Below are 20,868 nucleotides of genomic sequence, written 5' to 3' on the forward strand. Positions count from 1 at the left end.
GTGGGTGACAGGAAGCCAAATATTGAGCCATTACCGCTGTTTCCCAAAGTCTACATTGACAGGAAGCTGGGGTCAGGATCCCAAGCCAGGAATGGATCCCAGGCACTATAGTGTGGGTCAGGAGTATTCCAACCAGTGTCTCAACTGACAAGCCAAATGCCTGCCCCCAAAAGGCTTTTTTATTTATAGGTGAATTTTATTTATTTTAAGTGCACAGTGACAGAGAAAGATGGAGAGGTAGAGAAAGAGATCTTCCATGCGCAATGGCTGAGGCTTGGCTTGGCTGAAACTAGGAGTCTGGAGATTTATCTGTGTCTCCCACATGGGTGAAAGTCCAAGCACTTGGGTCATCTGCTGCTTTCCCAGGGGCACCAGCAGGGAGCTGCATCAGAAATGGAGCAGCTAGGATTTGAACCAGTGCTTGATATGGGATGCTGGTGTCATAAGCAGCAACTTAACCCACTGCACCCCAAACCAGTGGCCGCCTTCTCCCCTCCACCCCAGGAAAGCTTTTGACCACCCTGAAAATGTATGCCTTTAATGATGATCATGAAACAATCAGAAGTCTACTTCTACTAATTATTGGATCTTATTATACATGTTTAAATTCATGTGTCATAACATGATGTATAATTTTTTTTCTATTTTCACTTTTTTAATTCAAGTGCATGCATACTCCTAACATGCATCCTCAAAAGTAGTTTCTTCTTCATTATTTCAGGATCACTCTTTCAGCCATCCTACACATGTCCCAGAACGAATGACCTTCTCTTCAGTCTAAGTGAAGGCTTTGGGAGAGGACACAGCACAGTTGGAATCCACAGATGATGCAGTCATTGGAAACTTTATCCCAAGTCACAAGTCCCATTTGCATCACATTAGGGCAGTTGGTTTTTGGCAAGCATCCTGCAAGAGTATGTTCATGACTCCTAAAAAATCACTTGATGTATTTTTAATTAGTGTCTTAAATAGAAGTAGAAAATGTATACAGAAAAGGGTGCAAGCAAGCCATGTCTCCCTCATTCTTGTCAATGTGCTGTCACAAAGTGAAAGTTTGACACCACTCAGGTCAAGAAATAGAACATTTTCAGCATCCCAGAAGCCCCTCCCAAATACTACTGTATTGCTTTTTAAAGCAATCTTTAAAAACTGTATTTAGAGACTTCCAACACATGCAGCTGTGAGGTCATACTGCCAGGAATAGTTACCAAAGCTGTGTTAAATTTCTTTGACTAGGGATTCTGTGGCAGGTGACCTCTACAAGCATTGAAAATAGCATCGTTGAGGACAGTTCAGGTTAATGGGTCTTGCCCAAACATTAAAAACAGCTGGAATGTATTGGGCATTTACTGTGTGTGCCAAGTGCATAGTGCTTTGCATATATAAAATAATTGAACCCTTAGACCCACTTTATTGATGAGAAAACTGAGGCAGAGACAGACTATGTAACTTGCCTAAAGCCACACAGCTTGTGTAAATGGCAGAGTCTGGACCCCGAGCCAGGCAGTCTGGCTCCAGAGTCCACAAGCTTAGTCACCATACCATACTGCCCTATCCAGTGGTTTGTTGTTCAAAATAAAGTAAATGAGAGCAAACCCTGTAATATGAGAGACTTTGTAAGGACTCAAATATAAGGTTACTCCCTCTTTCCTGAGGGATGATTTTGGAAAAACAAAAAAGCAAAAACCTCACCCTATATTCAAGCTTATACGGTATTTGCAGATGACTTCCAAATATTTATGTCCATCCCAGACCGCTCTTCTAAGCTGCGGACCTACCTACCCAACAGGCACTTCAAAGTCAGCAGCCCCAAATCACAAGTCATCATCTTTCTAGACCAACCCCCCTGCAACCTATTGCTCCTTTTGTCTAACACAGTGAATGTCACCACTATCCACGCAGCTGCCCAAGCCAGAAACTGGGATGTCATCAAGGACTCCAGCCTCTCCCTCACTCTTGTCTTCCAAAATCACACCCCTTCTACTTGAACTAAACCTTTGTTCTTTCCCCGCCTCCACCCCCCCTCAAGTTCCTGATTTCTCTGTGCCTTCCCTACACACCGCAATCCAGAACACCTTTTCTGCCTGCAGCCGTGTCACAGTCTTAGGGAAAGGACAGAAAGGGAGAAGTCTCATCTCTCCCAGCTCCTTCAAGTTTGCTTAGTCTGCACGTCTGTCTGATTTCACCCCTCCCCATTTTTGGTATCACACTGGTCTCTCAAGACCCTTCTCACCTCCCTGAGCGATTTCTTTCTCACTTTATTTTTCTGGGGTGTATTCTCAGAGTCAGACACCCCCACCCCCATCCAGGAGCTCTTCCTTGCGATACCTCCCAGTGTCCAGCCTCAAACTGGGGATAGAGGAGGCAGTGAGGGAGAGAACCCGAGGGATGAAAGAGAGAAAAAGAGTCAAGGCAGAGGATGATGAGACGGGAACTGGGAGACGGAGACGGGATGCAGGCAAGGGGCAAGAGGAGGGCAGCGGAAGGGGGATGCGAGAAGGGAGTGGGGAGAAGCAGTGAGGAAGGGGCGACGATGAGGAGCCGGGGAGCCGGAGAAAGTTGGGAAAGTCGACGGGGAGAATTTGATGTGAAGAGGCTGGGGAGACGGGATGGATGGAGCGAAGGGAGAGAAGAGAAGGGGAGACAGACAGGGAGAAGGGAGTGGAGAGAAAGGGAGAGGGGAATGGAGATGAAGACTGGGAGAAGAGAAGGGGACCGTGGGGGAGAGGAGGGGAAGGAGGGGACATCGGGGAACTAGGGGATGGAAGAGGACGACGACGAGGGGCAGAGGAGGGAGGATGTAGAGAGCGGGATGGGAGGAGAGAACCGGGAGAAGTGACCGGGAGAAGGGAAGCGGACCAGGACGTGGGACGGTGCGGCGCTGGGGCCGGATCCGGCGGCGGGGACTGGGGCCGGGAAGTCGAGGGGCGGAGGGAGGGCGGGCGGCGGGGGCGCCTGGGCGCGCAGCGCAGTGGGGGCGGGGGCGGGGGCTCTGCGGGCGGAGGGGCGGGGGCTCGGGTTACCGCGCGGAGGGCGGGGGAGGGGAGGGGAGGGGGCTCGGGCCGCGGCGGCGAATCTCGCATCCTCCGCGGGGCGGCTGTGGAGGAGGAGGCGGCGCCCCGGCGGCGGCGGACGGACCGATCGACGGCCAAGGGCGCGGGGACCGACGGCAGGCTGTCCGGAGGGGATTGCGGGCCGCAGACCGACGGACTACGATGCGCGGCCGCAGGCCCCGCGCGGGCGGGCGCTGCCCGGGGGGCTGACCGCAGCCGGACGGCGCCCCAGCACCGGGCACGGGAGCCCGCGCCGCGCGGAGGTCAGTGCCACGGCCGCCCGGCCCGTCCGACCGCGCCCGCCCGGCCCGCTGGCCTCCCGGGGCTGCGGCGGCGGCGGTGGAGCCGGGGGCTTTGTTCTGAGCCGGAGACAATGGGGGAGGGGGGGCCTGGGCCTGCGGGACGGGCGAACGTGAACGTGAGCGTGGGGGCAGGGCCGGGGTCTTTGTGTGCGTGTGTCATCGAGTGGGCTGTGTGGCGGCGCGCGTGTGCGGGGAGTAGGGTGCGGACAGGGTTGTGTGTGCCACTCCGAGTGTGTGTGCATCTTCTGAATGTGAGCCAGTGCGGTTCCCCGGGAGGCTCTGTGTGCATGTGCGTGTCACTCCGAGGGGGTGTGGGTCGGGATGAGTGTGTCATGGTGAAGGAGCCCCTGTGAGGATGTGTGTGTGTGTGTGTTGCCTAGCTCTGTAAGAGCCATGTGTCAGAACGTGGAGGATGGGTGTGTGACAGAGACAAACTGAGACAGAGACAAAGAAACTGAGGGGTGGGGGGAGCAAAAAGCAGCAGAGGAGAGAGAGTAAAGTCTCAAGCGGAGGCTGGTGTTGTAAGTGGGAGCCAATGCCTGAGCAACTCCTAGGAGTTTGTGTCCAGGATGCCTGGATCAGAATCCCGTGCAGGGGACAGAGGGAGGGCACCACAGGCCTGGGTCCCACGAGGAGGGGGTGGGAGGAGGGAGGTCTAGAAGCACAATGAATTCAGTGTGGCATGGGCTGGGCCAGCAGCCACAAGGTCATAGGCCAGAAAAATATTGTCGCTTATGTCAACTCCTCAAGTACTCACATGGGACATAGTCACAGCCCTACTTAACTCACAGGGGACACTGTCCCAGGCCACATACCTCCTCCAGAGATGCCCTCACAGCCATCACACACCTCCAGGAAGCACTGTCAGACCAACACACACCCATAGTAGACTGTCAAACCTACAGGAGATGCTCTCCTGTCAACAGACTCCCATGGCAAAAATATTGCAATCAGCATATCCCCAGGGGGTCGTTTTTAGGGCCAGCACATACTGTGGGAGACACTGTTGCTGCCAACAACCTCTCAGGAGACACTGTCACAGCAACACACATTCATGGGAAATGCTGTCACAGCTAGCACATCATTTAGGTTTATACACTGACCAGAGCTGTTAGTACATAGCAGGTGTTCCTGAGGCCTGGCACTCACAGTAGGCTGTGTCATAGTCACCCTTACCACAAAGCCACTTATATAACCCCTGGGAGACAGTCATAGGTGACACACATACACTACAGGGAGAGCTTCCCAACTGCTGAACTCTTACAGAGCGCACACCCTTATTCTGTATCTATAGACTTCCCAGACTTAACCTCCAGTTCCTTGAAAGCTTTGAGACCTGAATCAGCCTTCCCCTTGCCTTCAGTCCTGCCATGTCCTAAGTGTTCCTCCATCACCAGCCTCATACTTTGACCTCCTATGCTCCTGCTCCATTCTTCCCTCTCAAGCACCACGCTGTAGAACTGTTTGATCTCTAAAATTCTAAGCTCCTGAATTCCACTCTGCCTGTAGCTCCCTAGAACCTCCTAGCTTTCAGATGCCCTCATTCCCATTATGCCCTCTAACCTCATAATGACCTCCTGCCCTGACCTTTTCATTTCCTCCTTATCCACTCCTTCCTGGGTCTTTGCTCTTCTTCCAGCTCATATGCCAAGGACCATGCATTCAGCTCTCCTTGGCCACCTCTGTTCCATTGTCCTTGAGCCCTCCTATCCCATAAATTCTCAACCCTACTGAGTGATTTCTCAACAACTTGGAGAAGCAATACTTATATAAATTCATGCTTCTATAAATTCTACCACTTGGCCCTCTGTAAATAAATCATTAACTTTCATTACTTTAAAAGCAAAGAGAGAGAGAACACAGACATACAGACAGAGTCTCCTATATATACTGATTTTCTCCCCAAATGCCCACAAAGGCCAGGAGGCCAAAGGTGAAGCTTGGAACTCAATTCACGTCTCCCACATGAGTGTCAGGGACCCAAACTACTTGAGCCATCACCTGTTGCCTCCCATGGTGACCATTAGCAGAACCTGGAATCAGGAGCAGAACTGGAACTCAAGTCAATGTGCCCCGACATGGGATGTGGGCATCGCAAATGGCATCTTAAATGGCTAGACCAAATACCTACCCAAGAGGAAAACTGTTCTGTTTTCTTCACACTCTTTATCCCATACCCTTCACTCCGTTCTTTTCAGTAGATTAATTAATCCATCCAATTCATTTATTCAACAAATACTAAATACTCTCCTAGGCAATAAAAAAAAATGTGATAAGAGCTGACATTATAAGTTGAACAAAATGGATGTGGTCCTTGCCCTCAAGGTGCCTGCAAGCCTCAGGATAAGTGTTGTAACTGCTGCACTCAGCAGGGGAACCTAACCAGGGTACGGAGGTTAAGTAAGGCTGTGACTATGTCCCATGTCAGTACTTGAGCAGTTGAGGCTCTCTGGAGGAAGTGGCATTTGAGCTTAAACTCGATGGACAAATAGAAGTCAATCAAGAAAATGAGAGGTGATACAGAATGGATGGAGACAGTTCCAAGCCAAGGGAGCAGCATGGAACAGCCTAGGTAAAGGTATTGTGTATCTCAGAGATGAAGCATTCAGTGAGTGTGGCATTTATAGAACAAGGGGAGGTAGGTGGAGGCTCAGACCATGTAGGGTCTTGTAGGCCACAAGAAATGATTCATTTAACCAGTGAAGAATGGGGAGTCACCAAATCAGTTGAAGCTGGGGAGTGATAGGATCAGACTTGTCTTAGCACTCTGATAGTGTAAAAGCTTGGAGGAGGAGCATGGAATTAGGCACACAGTAGGCTGTTGTTGTGCAGCCTGATCTGGAGTAGTGGCAGGAGAGAGGGAGAAAGTAGAACTCAGGAGGAGCTCTTCTGACAGTGGCTTCAGCAGGGCTCAGAGACAAAAGGGACATGCAAGGTGGGGAGAGGAGAGGGAAGAATTAGGAGTGGACAACTTGTCCCCTCCATTTGCACTCCCTCAGCTTTCGGCCTCCTCCCTCAGATTTTTACCTGCATCTTACAGTGCTCTCCTTTGTATTTAAGGCCAGTCCTCTACCTGCAATATGGCTTCCACTCCTCCACAGGGACTTCTCTGTGCTGATTACTCCAGGTCTTTCCCGAGTCTGCAGTCTCTCTCCCTCTCCCATTCCTCCTGGGAGCACATAAAGATCCTCCGGCTCTCCTCTCAGTCCTTACACCGTCTAGCCATGTACTTCAGGGCCACATTTGTGTTCTGCATAGATTAGTAACTGTTTCCACTTCATCACTTCCCTTTACTCCTGCGCTTCCAATTAAGAGCTCTGGCAAAGTGAAAGTGACCTCTCCCCTGCCAAATCTGGGGGATTTTTCGAAAGTCCTCCACTGCTTGACCTCTTAGCAGGAGCTGACATTGTTGCCCTTTCTTCCCTTTTGTTCTTTTTTTTTTTTTTTTTAATTATTTATTTGAAAGGCAGAGTTACAGAGAGGCAGAGGCAGAGAGGAGTCTTCCATCCACTGGTTCACTCCTCAAATGGCCTCAATGGCTGGAGCTGAGTCAATCTGAAGCCAGGAGCCAGGATCCTCTTCTGGGTCTCCCATGTGGGTGAAGGGGCCCAAGGACTTGGGCCATCTTCTGCTGCTTTCCCAGGCCATAGCAGAGAGCTGGACTGGAAGAGGAGCAACTGGGATTAGAACCCAGTGCCCATATGGGATGCCGGCACTGCAGGCAGCAGCTTAACCCACTGTGCCACAGCGCCAGCCCCCAAAATAAATAAATCTTAAAAAAAAAAAAAATCCTACACTGTTTATGGGATGAATAAACCCAGCAACTCAGAATGGCCACAATGGCTGGAGCTGAGCCGATCTGAAGCCAGGACCCAGGATCCTCTTTTGGGTCTCCCATGTGGGTGCAGGGGCCCAAGGACTTGGGCCATCTTCCATTGCTTTCCAAGGTCATAGCAGAGAGCTGGATCAGAAGCGGAACAGCGAGGACTTGAACCAGCACCCATATGGGATGCCAGCACTGCAGGCAGCAGCTTTCCCCCCTACTCCACAGCACCATCCTCTCTCTTTTGTTCTTGTCTTTTGGCTTCTAAGCTACCATTTTATTCTGTCAACCTTCAGTGAGCAACCATGTACCAGCTACACTGCTGGGTGATGGGAATCACTGTTCCTGCCTTCAGGGAGTTTACACGTTTGGGGGTGGAGCAGAGAAAAGCAAATGAGCAGATGACCACAGTATGATAGCATTTTTGCTGCTTCTGTCTGCCAGAGCTGCGCCAGACTCTATCGCAGATCACTTTGAGAGCTCCTTATGTGTCTGGGTGAGCCACCTCATTCATTTCCAGGGCTTTAATAATCATCTGCAGGGTCGAGGAGTATTACTTTGCAGCTCCAGATCTGCATACTGGCTCCCTGCTAGATCTTTGCTGTATAGCTCCCAGGCCCCTTAACATCTTCAAACCTGAACTCATCATTCCTTCCTTCCCTAAATGAGCATTCCCACTCAGTTTGCAAGCTAGAAACTCAGAAATTAACTAGGAACTTCTCCCTTCTCCAGATGTCCCATCATTCAGATAATCCTTTGAAACCACTGATTTCCACCTCCTCTCCGGCAGTCTTGGATATCCCATCCCCTTTCTCCCGCCACCTCTGCTGGTGCTTCACCTCACCATCTCTTCATACAAATGTTTGCATGAGCTTCTTAACTTGTCTACCTGCACTTCTCGTCTTTTCTCTCCCAATCCATTCTTCTCATTGCAGCAAGAGAGACCTTCCTAGCTATGTCACTCTCTGCTCGGCATTCCTCAGTGTCTTTCCATTTCCCTTGAACAAAATCCCTACCGGCTAAGGAGGCTTGTGACATCGTGTTCTGACTCTCCCCAGCCTCTTCAGCCTCAGGGCTGGTCCCATTTCCTTAGTCCCCTCACAGTTGGAGTTCCAGCCATAATGAATTCCTTCTAGTTCCCCAAAGACATTGCATTCTTCCATGCTCCTGGCCCTTTGCGCATACTGTTCTCTATCTGAAAGGCCCTTCACTCCCTTCCTTTCCTAGCTAATCCCTTCCCATCCTCAGATCTGCTCTCAAACTCTACTTTCCCAACTCTACCAGGCAGGCTTGAGCTCCTTCTGTTTCTCTGTTGCTTGCTTCTTCCTTGTTCAGTCTCCCCAACAATGCTAGCACCTGGCAAAGTTGTGTATTGTTCATCTTTTGACCTGAGGTCCTACACAGGTGCTTGGCAGTGAACAAAGGAATGAATACATGAGGCTCCTCGCAGAACATCTCTCCCTTGGTCTCAGCTGTCCACATTCTTGAGAAGTTTTCACAGAATTCATTTACCTCACTGGAGACATTGCCACTCCTTTGCCCTATAACTTACTCTTCCTCACCACATGCTCTTCCCCTCTCCCCCTTTCACCTGGCCTTCTCATTTCCCAGATCTTCTTCCTCAACCCTCTCCTCGGTGTACTAAAGGACCATCTGAAGTTTACAGATGCAAGTCCGTTGGACAGGTGTCTATTGGGGTTCCTGGAAGGAATGGAAGATGCAGAAGCTGCGATCTGCCTTCAGGCCTCCAGACACTACAGTGCCTCGCCATGCCCTCCATTCCTCTAAACTTCTCCCCTGGAGGTGCCCTAAGCTACTCCTTCACCCCATCACTTGGAACCCTGGCATCCCTGTCCCTGCTCCCCCATCTCAGGTTCCCTGATTCTTGCCTCTTCCTTCAGCTCCAGTGTCCACGCTTCCTGGGTAACCCTCTAACAACAAGGCATTTTCAAGCACTGCCAGTCAGAGGGCTTCCTGGTTCCCTGTGTCGGCTGCTGAGGGCATCGTCTCAAGGGCTCTACTGGAGCCCTCAAGCCTCAGCCATGCTGCCCCTCTCTGCTCCTGTAAAGCACAACTGCCCTTGTTTTACTCACTAAGCTGCTTGAAGAAGCTTGCTATCCCTCAGAGCCTAGGACACACCTCCCATATGGTTGATGAGAAAGAAGACCAGAGGGGAGAGAGAAGAAAGTGGAGAGGGCTAACCACACCTTAAACCTTCCAGCCACACCATTTATGACCTGAGTGGCTGAGCTTCTCTGAGCTCACCAGGTGAAAATGAGGATAACAGAAAGACAGTTATCAAGTGTTCAGCAATTCACTTAATTTTACTTCTAACCACTCAGTCCTTCAAGCAGCCCTTCAACCTCCCCCTTCCCAGAATGTCTTCCCTCTTGACATCTCTGGGTTGCTACACCTGCCAACTTTTCTGTCAGTTCCAGCCTCACTGGCCTCCTCTGCATCCAAGACTCCAGGTCAAACTGTGACTGCCCATCCCCATCACATCCAGCTCCCTCGTCTGCCCTGTCTATTCTTGTCCAGGTCTCCCCACCCATGCACTCCGTGAAGACAGGAACTTGATCTGTCCGAGCCCTTGCTCTGTCTCCAGTGTTTACTATGTCATTTGGCACTTGGCAGATCTTCAACAGTTAGTCGTTGAATTAATCTATCAGTGAATCACAAACATGTCTTGCCCTGGACTCTCCCCTTCACACATTTCCTGGAGGCCTCCAAGCATCCCCATCTCTCGCATCTTGCCCTGTGTTCACTTGACCCTCGACCTCGACTGGGAATTGCCTCAACCTTGCTCTCCTCCTCCTCTAACCCACTCCGTGCACACTGCCAGATTTAGTCTCCTAACGTAGAAAAGCTTCGATCATTCTCCTTCCCTATTCTCTGACCATTTAGCTGGGCATTTCAGTGTTGTACCAGAGAAGCGGTGTGGTCCAACAGAAAGGATTAGCTTTGCAGTCTGCTTGAACTCCATTCCAGATGTCTGCTTCCTCCTGTAAGCTGCATTCTCCTCATCTGTGAAATGACACTATTGCAGACTGTGTATTTGTGTGTGTGTGAGAGGGGGGGGGGGGGAGGGAGAGGGAGAGAGAAAGAGAGAGAGAGAAAGAGAGAGAGAGAAGCTAACATTTATTGTACCATCTCTGTGGGCCAGACACTGTGGTAAGTTTTTTGTGAGCACTGTTTCATTTAACTCCCATGCCAACCACTTAAGGTATCCACTTTTTTTTTTTTTTCACATTACTGCAGAAGAAACCAAACTAAGGCTTAGAAACATTAGATAACTTTGCCCAGAGTTATGCTGTCAGTGGTAGGGTCGGGACTTGAACTGCTGTCTGACTCCAGAGCCCATCATCTTAACCACTAGGATAATAACCCATGCTTGCATGCTTATAAAAACTTACTGTGTGCCAGATACTGTTCCAGCTACTCAATACACTGTAGTGAGTATTATTATTGTCCCTATTTTGTAAATGAGGAAATGGAAGCACTGAAAAATTAAGTGGCTAGCCTAAAGTCACACAGCTAGTACATGTGAAGCTGTAAATACAGCCCAGGGTTTAGCCCCGGATCCCTGTCTTAACCACTCTCTGGTCCCACCTCAATACAACATGTGAGGGTCTTCAAAAGGTTCATGGAAAATGTGTATTATGAAAAAACTATGCACAAATATCATTTTTGCACCAAAATAAATGTATATTTAGTTCCATTTTTCCCACAAATTTTATGAAGTACCCTTATTGTGTCCCTGTTCTTGTGGGTGTGTAACCATGTATTGAATGAATCTAGGCTGATGGCTGGTCTATGGCTATTTGTAGATGCCTTCTTTCTCATTTCCCTGCATGGGGCTTGCACCCTTATCATGATTCTTTCCAAGGTCACAAGTGACCTCCTTACTGCTAAGTTTAATGGGCTATTTCCTAACTCACTTAAACTCTCAGCAGCACTGGACACTACCCACCCCTCCCTGCTTTCTGAAATGCTCCAGCCCTTCACTTCTGTGACACTGACTCCAGGGAGAACAAACGTCTTCTCAGCTGCCCTTATCTGTGGTCTCCCCAGGCTTCTGTCCGAGACTTGCCACTCTCCACATCCCATCTGATGGGAGTCTCCACATTTATGGCTTTCAGTTACCCCAAGATATGTCTGATCCCACATCTCCAATCCAGGCATCTCTCCTAAGCACCAGATCTCCAAGTCCAAGTATGCCCGGGACATGTCCACATGGGGATCCCCACAGGCACCCAGAAAGTAGTTTCTCCTCTGCAGTATCCTGATGGCAGCACTTCGGTGGTTAGGCCAGACGCCTGGGAGACCAGAGTCTAGAGCCCTTCCCCTCCCTCGCTCTTGCTGTGCAGTCCGTGGCCAAGTCCTGTCAACTTCACCTCCTCACCTCCTTCTTACTGATGTCTGCTCAGCCCCACTGCTCCTAACCTGGAATATTACAGAGGCCTCGCACCTGGCCCCTCCTCCCACAGGTTCTCTTCCTACTTCAAGCCTCCACTGTCCTGGTAGGACTCTCTCCTGTCGGTCTATTTCCCTGATTCTGTCAACATGGAGTGCGTAGACCTGGAATCAAATTAAGACTATGTTAGTTCAGGAAAACTGTTTCACTCTGAGCCTCAATTTCCTCATTGGAAAATGGAAGCTGGGATTCTTTCCTCACAGGATGATTAAATGAGATACTGTCTGAATTGCCTGGCATGGGGCCCAGCATTCTGTAAAAGCTCAGAAAATGTGCTTTCTCTCTGCCTCTTCTGCTCAGCCTCTCCCGAGAGAGTCCTCCTTGGGAGGGACAGAGCCAGGCCAGGAGCACAACCTCTGACTTGTCTCTGGGACACCCAGGGCAGCTAATTTGTCAGCTTTCTCCTCCTCCTGCCCTCACCCTCTCCCCTTCCTCCAGCCTGGCCCCTGCCTCTCCTGTCTGCCTACCCTCATCTCTCCAGGCCTGGCTGTGCTATTTGCACTCACCTCCAGCCACTTCCCTACTTCCTCCTGGAGCACAGCTTTGCCCTGTGATCCCCCCAGTCCTCCCTCCAGCCCACCCCTCTGTCGGCTCCCACATTGCTCCTTGGCTCCCAGGTACTGCAGACACACAGCTCTGCCACACAGTTTCATCCCCCAGCTCCCCCCACCCCACACCCACCACCGGGCCAGAATTCAAGGCTCTCTTCCTCTTTCCTTTAAGCCTGGCTCTGTTTCCCCACCTCGCTTTGCTCACAGAGCCTCCTTTTCTTCCTCCACTTCTAGCCATTCTGCCTTTCGTAGCCCCCCTCCTCACCCTGTTGTCTTTCTGGTCCCTGCCCCTTGCTGGCCCTGGGACAGGAAGTGGAGGGAGGAGGCCTAGGCGGTGCCAGCTCCCCCAGTCTGCTTCCCCTTCTGTACCTCGGGCCACTCCTCTACTTCCTCCTGAAGCACCCCCTCCCCTGTGGTCCCCCCGTCCTCCCCGCAACCCACCTCTCTTTCCTCTCCCATGTTCCCCCTTGCTCCCAGGCCCTGTAGACAAATGGGCTAGGGGTGTGAGGGGGGCTCTGTTAGGGAGGGGGAACTGACATCACGTTTCAGGCCCCAATGAACAGGCTTGCCCCTCCCCCTCTTAATGAGAACCAGCTGTGGTTCCAGAGGCCCAGATGTGGGGAGAGCCGGATAGAGTCAGAGGACCAAGTAACAGGACGGCAGGGGGTGGGGGGCTGGGGTCTGGACAGAGTGAGGGCATGTAGCAAGGCAGAACTGGGTGGCAGAAGAGATGTGGCAGCTCTGGGTAGGAGGCAGCATAGATCGGGGAAAGAGACAAGATGGATAGGGCAGGAAAGATCTGGGGGAAGTAATGGGACAGGCCTGGAGAGGGAAGAGACAAGAACGGGGAGGAGGAGCAGGTCTTAAGGAAGAGACAGTGAGAAACACTGGACAGATGGGAGGAGATGGTGCTGAGAAGAGAGCTGGAGAGAGGATGAGACAGTCTCGGGAGAGAGTCTGGAGTTCGGGTTTGGAACTGGAAGCCTTGGAGCAGGAAGTGATGAGGCATAGTCCAGACAGAGGCTCTAGGGACCTGGAGGTCACAGCTGCAGCCGCAGAGCTGACCACTAGTGCCCCGGCAGCATGTGTGAGAGCGTGCCTGCGCGTGGGTGGGTCTGCAAGTGTGTGCGCGCGTGCCTGCCTTGTTGGTCTCTGCATACATGACAGGGGCCCTGTCTGAGGGCATGGAAGGGTGGGTGAGTGTGTTTGTGTGTGGGGGGGGGAGGAATAACTGAGACTGTGAATGTGCCTGTCTGTGTAAAGTCCATGGGAAAGAGTTTCAGTGTGGGTGTTGATTCTGAGTGTGCATGCCTGCATATATGTGAGGGGTGGGTTCCATGTGAGTGAATATGTGCTGTGTGTGTTAGAAAATTGTTTCCATATGCGAGAAGGGGTGTCCCTTTAATGTGCAGTGGCTATCTATATGTTACAGCAAGCCTCTGTGCATGTGTATACAGGTGTGTGTTGTGTTTCTGTCTGTGTGAGAATTCACCTTTGTGGATCTCTCATCCACGTGTCTGGCAGCGTGAGAGAATGTGCCAGCCTGTATTTGGATCTATGACTTTGTGAGTGTGCACTTTTGTGTGTCCACTGTGTAAGTGTGCTGTGTAAGTCCGTAGTGCACAGAGACCAAAGCTGGATAATGAGGGGTCTACACAGGTTGAGGGAAGGGGCTGCTTTTACACAGAACATTTGCCTGAGCCTGAATCCCTGCTCTTCAAGGCTGATCATTCACCTGGGTTTTTTCTCATAGCATTCATACATCTTTTCATTCAGAAAGGTTATTGATCATGTTTTGCCCTGCTCCTTGCTACACATAAAGGAGAATACAATACAATAGCCAGTTGTCTTGGTGGGGAGACAATTATAGCACAGAGTGTGATAAGTGCATTCACCTCATTGTTATCTTCTCTCCAGCAAACCATTGCTGCTTTCTTTCCACTGACTGCTAAAAGGAATACGACCAGCCTCAACCCTTGATCAGTCACTGATCTGGGCCCCAGAATCATCCCCATACACTCATGCTCCCTTCTCTTTGAGTCATCCTGACCCCCCTGTTCTGACTTCTTCAACCTGTTATTCCATATGGAACCTCCACAGGCTCCTCAGACTGGGCCCATGGGGCTGGGGTGCTTAGAGCCCAGAATTCTAAAGTTCAGATGAAGGCACAGAAGGAGTCCCACAGGGAATGGAATTGGGGAATTAAGGAAAGAGTCTTCTAGATACTCAGCCCTGTGCTCCTTGCTTACAGTCTCCTAATTCTCACAAAATTCCACAGGGTAGATGTCACCATGGCCACTTTACAGATTCGGAAAATAACACTCAGACTGGACTTAAAAACAGACTGAACTCCAAAGCACCTGGTCTTTTTATTGCCTTACACAGATGGGAGAGATAGGGGTTGGAAGTGTAAGTACGGGAAAGGTCAGAAGCCCATCTGCTTTAGGAGGACAAGAAGTCCTAGAGCAGAGCAAGTCAGTGAAGATCAAAGACACAGGTCCGTAGCCACAAGACTGACCACAGTGGCTTCTGACCACTATAGTGTGCTGATGTGGAAGCATCAGCCCTGTCCATTTGTTCGGCATTGATTACTATTATGATGCCTCTACTAAATGCAGGAGAATCAGAGTAAGACGTGTCCCTATCCCCCAGGAGCCTCCAATCCAGTTCACAGGTAGACACACGAACAAACCAGGGATTCTCTGCAACTTATTATCAGCCCTTAGTATCAGTGTGTGCCAAACACAGCAGGAACCCAGGGAAGAATACAGTAGACCCTGCACAGGGCAGGGCATGATGATATAAGAGCAGAATCCACAGAAGACAGGAAATTTGAACTGGATCTTGAAATCTGAGCAGAAGATGGTCATGAGAAGAGAATTTTTAGAAGATATCTCAGGACATGAGAATGTCACATAGAAGGCAAGTAGTTGGGAGGGGGTGAGGTAATAGTTTTACTGTTGGACTATAAGGTGTGGTGGGAGAAGGTAGTCATGGAGGACACTGGAGAGGTTTGGCAAAGCTCAGACTGCAAAAACACATAAAAGATGGTTGGACTTGATCTTTTTAATTTTTTTTACATTTTAAAGATTTATCTTATTTTATCTTTTTAAAAAAGATTATTTTTTATTTAGTTGAAAGGCAGAGTTACAGAGACAGGAGGAGAGACAGAGAGAGAAAGATCTTCCATCCACTGGTTCAGTTCCCAAATCATCACAACAGCCAGGGCTGGACCAGGCCAAAGCCAGGAGCCAGGAGCTTCTTCTGGATCTCCCGCATGGATACAGGGGCCCAAGCGCCTGGGCCACACTCCACTGCCTTTCCAGGCACATTAGCAAGGAGCTGGATGGGAAGTGAAGCAGCCAAGTCTCGAGCCAGCACCTATAAGGGATGTTGCTGTCACAGGCAGAGGACTAACCTTCTCTGCCACAAGACTGGCCCTGTTGGACTTTTATCTTAAGTCAGAAGTTCTGTAGCTAATCTCCATGAAATCCTTGGAGCTGCAGGCATAAGTCTGTACATATGTATTACCTGTATTTGTGTGTGTGTGTGTGTGCGTGCACAGAAGGGTAACAGCTTTCTGCTGTCGGTACTAGGGAAACAGTACGAGCCTTTTACCAGGAGTAGTTTGGTTAGAGTTGTGTGGCTCTCTCCAGTCAAGTTAGATAGATTAGTGTACCCAAGCTCAGAGGCAGAGAGACCAGTAAGGAGCTACTGCAAGAAGAGGAAGGAGAGATGACGGTGCTTAGACTGGGGAAGCAGTAATGCAGAAAGCAAGGAAAGAACAACCTGGAACTATACCTAGTTGAAACAGTCATGTTTTAATGACTGGAAATCAGGACGTAAGAAAAGCAAGAAAGCAAAGAGAACTTCTGGATTTCTGGCCACTGGGATGGACGGTGGCACTATTCACACAGGAAAGGGAACGGAAAGGAAAATCAGTTTGAGGTGATGCTTGGGGGAGTCTAGCAGATGGCTGGACATACATCCAGAGCTCTCTGGAGCTGAATATGAGGATCGGAAGGTCAGCGGCAAACAGATGATATGTTTTTTTAAAAAAACTCATTTGCTACACTTGAGTCAAAGGCATGGGAGTTGAAAAGAGCATCTAGGCACACAAAAGATGCAACCCAAGACTGAGCTCTGGAGAACACCAGTTGTGAAGAATGGGCAGAAGAACTTGCAAAGGAATTGAAGAATGGACGACAGGGAAGCTTGATGGGAACAGGAGAAGGGGTGAGGGGGACGTGTGGGTGGGGCAGTCATAGCACGAAGCCAAGAGGAATTGGCTTTGAGGAGCCAGTATAAGTGGTTCAGTGGTCCAGAATGCGCCAGTAAGATGAAGGTTTAAAAGTGTAGCTGGATGTGGAACATGGAGATGATGGGAAGCTTAGAGGGAACGATGTAAGAGGAAGCCTCACAGCCTAGAGGGAGGAGGGTATGAGAAGTGTGAAATGGAGATGAAACAGCTCTGAGATTGGTAGCTTCTGGATGTTCCTCTTCCCTCCTGCAACAGCTAACGAAATGTCATTTCAATGTAGAGATGTCGTGCTGTATTGTTTAGAGAATAATGACAAGAAAAAGAAGTTGGTGCGTGTTCAGTACAAATGCAAATTTCTTTTACCAATATTTTCGATATAGAATTGGTTGAATTGATAGATGCAGAACCCGGGGCAGGGGGCTGGTTGTACAAATATGACTCCAGGCAAGATTATCGGTTTATTGATGCTGGAAAGTGGGCATGATTACATGGTTATTGAGGCTGAATGAGAAGAAAATGAGAAAGGACTGGCCATATTTTTTAAGCCCAGAGATAGAAGGAAGGGAATATATCAACATTCAAGCCTGAATAATAGGAAGCAGAAAACTCTGCAGAGAGAGAGTGTTCAGGGTGGGATGGGAGCCTACTGGGGGAAAGACAAGAGGGAGCCTTGAAGAGCCCTGAAGCAGAGATCCCTGGGGCTGAGACGGGCTGGGCCAGGGTTGGAGGACTGAGCATTTCTGAGTTTTGATGTGGTCTCCATCCTCGTGTGGGCTGTTGATCGCTTCCCTGGCATGATCATTTTCCATCTCCTTTTCTCGCAGGTCAGGGAACCTGAGTTGGAACCAAGGCCCTGTTTGAACGTGATCCAAAACCTGACATCAAGTTGGGCCCAGAGCCTGATCTGGAGCTGGAGCCCCAGCCACAGCTGCGCAGTTCCTACCATGCAGAAGGAGCCAGGCATTGCGCCTTCCTGGCCTGGCATGAAGAGCCCCAACCCCTTGCTCCTGCTACCACTGCTGCTGCTCCTGGCGGCCTGGGTGCCAGGTGCCCAGGGTCAGGCAGGAAGCCTAGACCTGCAGATTGATGAGGAACAGCCAGCTGGCACACTGATTGGGGACATTAGTGCAGGACTTCCGGCAGGCACAGCAGCACCTCCCATGTACTTCATCTCTGCCCAGGAGGGCAGTGGCGTGGGCACAGACCTAGCCATTGATGAACACAGTGGGGTCGTCCGTACAGCACGTGTCTTGGACCGTGAGCGGCGGGACCGTTACCGCTTCACTGCAGTCACTCCTGACGGTGCCACCGTGGAAGTTACAGTGCGTGTGGCTGACATCAATGACCATGCTCCAGCCTTCCCGCAGGCTCGGGCTGCCCTGCAGATACCTGAGCATACAGCTTTTGGCACCCGCTATCCACTGGAGCCTGCTCGTGATGCAGATGCTGGCCACCTTGGAACCCAGGGCTATGCACTATCCGGGGATGGAGCTGGAGAGACCTTCCGGCTGGAGACACGCCCCGGTCCAGATGGGGCTCCAGTGCCTGAGCTGGTAATTACTGGGGAGCTGGACCGGGAGAACCATTCACACTACATGCTGCAGCTGGAGGCCTACGATGGTGGTTCACCCCCGCGGAGAGCCCAAGCCCTGCTGGACGTGACACTGCTAGACATCAATGACCATGCCCCAGCTTTCAATCAGAGCCGCTACCATGCTGTGGTGTCTGAGAGCCTGGCCCCCGGGAGTCCTGTCTTACAGGTGTTTGCCTCTGATGCTGATGCCGGCGCCAATGGGGCTGTCACTTATGAAATCAACCGGAGACAGAGTGAGGGTGATGGGCCCTTCTCAATTGACGCACACACGGGGCTGTTGAGGTTGGAGCGGCCGCTGGACTTTGAGCAACGGCGGGTCCATGAACTGGTGGTACAGGCACGGGATGGTGGGGCTCACCCTGAGCTGGGCTCAGCCTTTGTGACTGTGCACGTGAGAGATGCCAATGACAATCAGCCCTCCATGACTGTCATCTTCCTAAGTGCAGATGGCTCCCCCCGAGTGTCTGAGGCTGCCCCGCCTGGGCAGCTGGTGGCTCGAATATCTGTGTCCGACCCAGATGATGGTGACTTTGCCCACGTCAATGTGTCCCTGGAAGGTGGAGAGGGCCACTTTGCCCTGAGCACCCAAGACAGCGTCATCTACCTTGTGTGTGTGGCTCGACGGCTGGACCGGGAGGAAAGGGATGCCTACAACCTGCGGGTTACAGCCACAGACTCAGGCTCACCCCCACTGCGGGCAGAGGCTGCCTTTGTGCTGCATGTCACTGATGTCAATGACAATGCCCCTGTCTTTGACCACCAGCTCTACCGGCCTGAGCCTCTGCCTGAGGTTGCATTACCTGGCAGCTTCGTGGTGCGGGTGACAGCACATGATCCTGACCAAGGTACCAATGGTCAGGTCACCTATAGCCTGGCCCCTGGTGCTCATACCCGTTGGTTCTCCATTGACCCCACCTCAGGCATCATCACCACGGCTGCCTCGCTGGACTATGAGTTGGAACCTCAGCCGCAGCTGATTGTGGTGGCCACGGATGGGGGCCTGCCCCCTTTAGCCTCCTCCGCCACAGTTAGCGTGGCCCTGCAAGATGTGAATGATAATGAGCCCCAGTTCCAGAAGACTTTCTACAACGCCTCACTGCCTGAGGGTACCCAGCCTGGAACCTGCTTCCTGCAGGTAGGTAGCCCTCCACACACACACAGCCGGTAGTGTGGTGGGCAGGGTTGGGACAGGACCGAAGGAGACCTCAGAACAGGTGCCAAGCCTGTGGGTGCAACTGCTCATGTGGCTGTGCCATAGAGTTTGAGCTCCAGAGTCTGTGTAGAGGGTGAGGGTTAAGGAGAAGATGAGAAAGCAGGGTGAAAGGGCTAAGGCAGGTAACCGTAGAAGATGGGGGAACTAAGAATAGATGTAGAGGAAAAGTGTCTAGCAGTGTCAGGAAGTAAAGGAGACTCTCTCTACAGTCTCAAAGCTGTTCTACAAGACAGATATGTGGACTTTTCAGACCCACTCAGCTCGTATTCCCTGAGAGAAATCCCTGCATTTAGGGAGTCCTCCATGCCTAGTCCCGTGCAGGCTGTGCTGGAAGAAATCCCTGTGTCTGCCCCTGCGGCAGAGCCTTGGTGGGACACCTAGTCTCAGGCATGAGGACGGGAGATAACGAGAGCTATCCAATGAGATCCTGATGTGCACAGCAGGAAGACCTCTCAAGGGAGGAGACAGGAGCTGAAGGGAACACAGACCGGCCACAAATCAGACTTGGAAGAGATGAAAGCGGAGAGGCAGTCTGAGGACAGATTTCAGAAGTCCCTGGGCACAACACTGTGAGGGCTTAAGGCTTTCCTTGAAAAGCAAAAGAGGTCACTGAACTTGTTTGAGCTGTGAAAGGATTGATCAGATTTTTAAGAGTTTATTTTCTTTCTTTTCTTTTTTTTTTTTTTTTTTTTTTTTTTTTTGACAGAGAGGGTAGTGAGAGAGAGAGAGAGACAGAGAGAAAAGTCTTCCTTTTTGCTGTTGGTTCACCCTCCAATGGCCGCTGCGGCCTGTGCATTGTGCTGATCCAAAGCCAGGAGCCAGGCGCTTCTCCTGGTCTCCCATGGGGTGCAGGGCCCAAGGACTTGGGCCATCCTCCACTGCCTTCCCGGGCCATAGCAGAGAGCTGGCCTGGAAGAGGGGCAACCGGGATAGAATCCGGCGCCCCAACAGGGACTAGAACCTGGTGTGCCGGCGCCGCAAGGCGGAGGATTAGCCTGTTAAGCCACGGTGCCGGCCCTTGATCAGATTTTTTAATCAGCTAACTAGGTTTTAAGGGTAAAGGATGGATTGGATCAGTGGGTGAGTGATAGATCATTCCTTCATTCATAGGTTCAAGGATTTACTTATCCACTGTAAGCCTGGAGCTATGCTTGGCCCAGAGAACAAAGAAAGGAGACAGTCTTGTTCCCAGGCAGCTCCTAGATCAGGAGATGGGCCATTAACTAGTGCTGCACAGGAGGCATGCGAAGTGTTGGGGAAGCTCAGAGGACAGACCTTGAAGACTAGTGAGACTTTGCCAAATGGTGAATACAGGGTGTGTGGATGAAGACTCGAGGCCTGTAAAGAAGCTGCTAAATATATACCAGGATGACCTGAGTGTTCAAGAGCAGCATTGTTCAGGTTGGCCTCAGCTGTACTGATGAGGAGCTGGGGGGAGACAAGGTAGTAGACATGGAGCAGGTCACATGTTTTGACTTTATCTTAAAAATTATAGGGAGCCAATGCCAATGAGGGGCTCTAAAAAATCTGTTTTGTCTTTTGTCTGCACTATAGAGTATGGCTGCAGGAGAGACACTGCAGGCAGGGAGGCCTCTTA

General features: G+C 50.9%; 1 protein-coding gene across 1 annotated transcript in view; it reads left to right on the forward strand.

Annotated features, from left to right (window-relative positions):
• The first annotated feature begins 3,263 nt into the window (after positions 1–3,263).
• DCHS1 (dachsous cadherin-related 1) overlaps positions 3,264–20,868 on the forward strand; it is a 35,304-nt gene continuing 17,699 nt past the window's right edge. The window contains exons 1-2 of the mRNA XM_062196578.1: positions 3,264–3,316; positions 17,289–19,193. Of these exons, the coding sequence (XP_062052562.1) occupies positions 17,409–19,193 (1,785 nt within the window). The 5' untranslated portion in view covers positions 3,264–3,316; positions 17,289–17,408. The remainder of the gene's footprint in view (positions 3,317–17,288; positions 19,194–20,868) is intronic.

Source organism: Lepus europaeus, chromosome 7 (genome assembly GCF_033115175.1).
Source record: "Lepus europaeus isolate LE1 chromosome 7, mLepTim1.pri, whole genome shotgun sequence".
Lineage (NCBI taxonomy): Eukaryota > Metazoa > Chordata > Mammalia > Lagomorpha > Leporidae > Lepus > Lepus europaeus.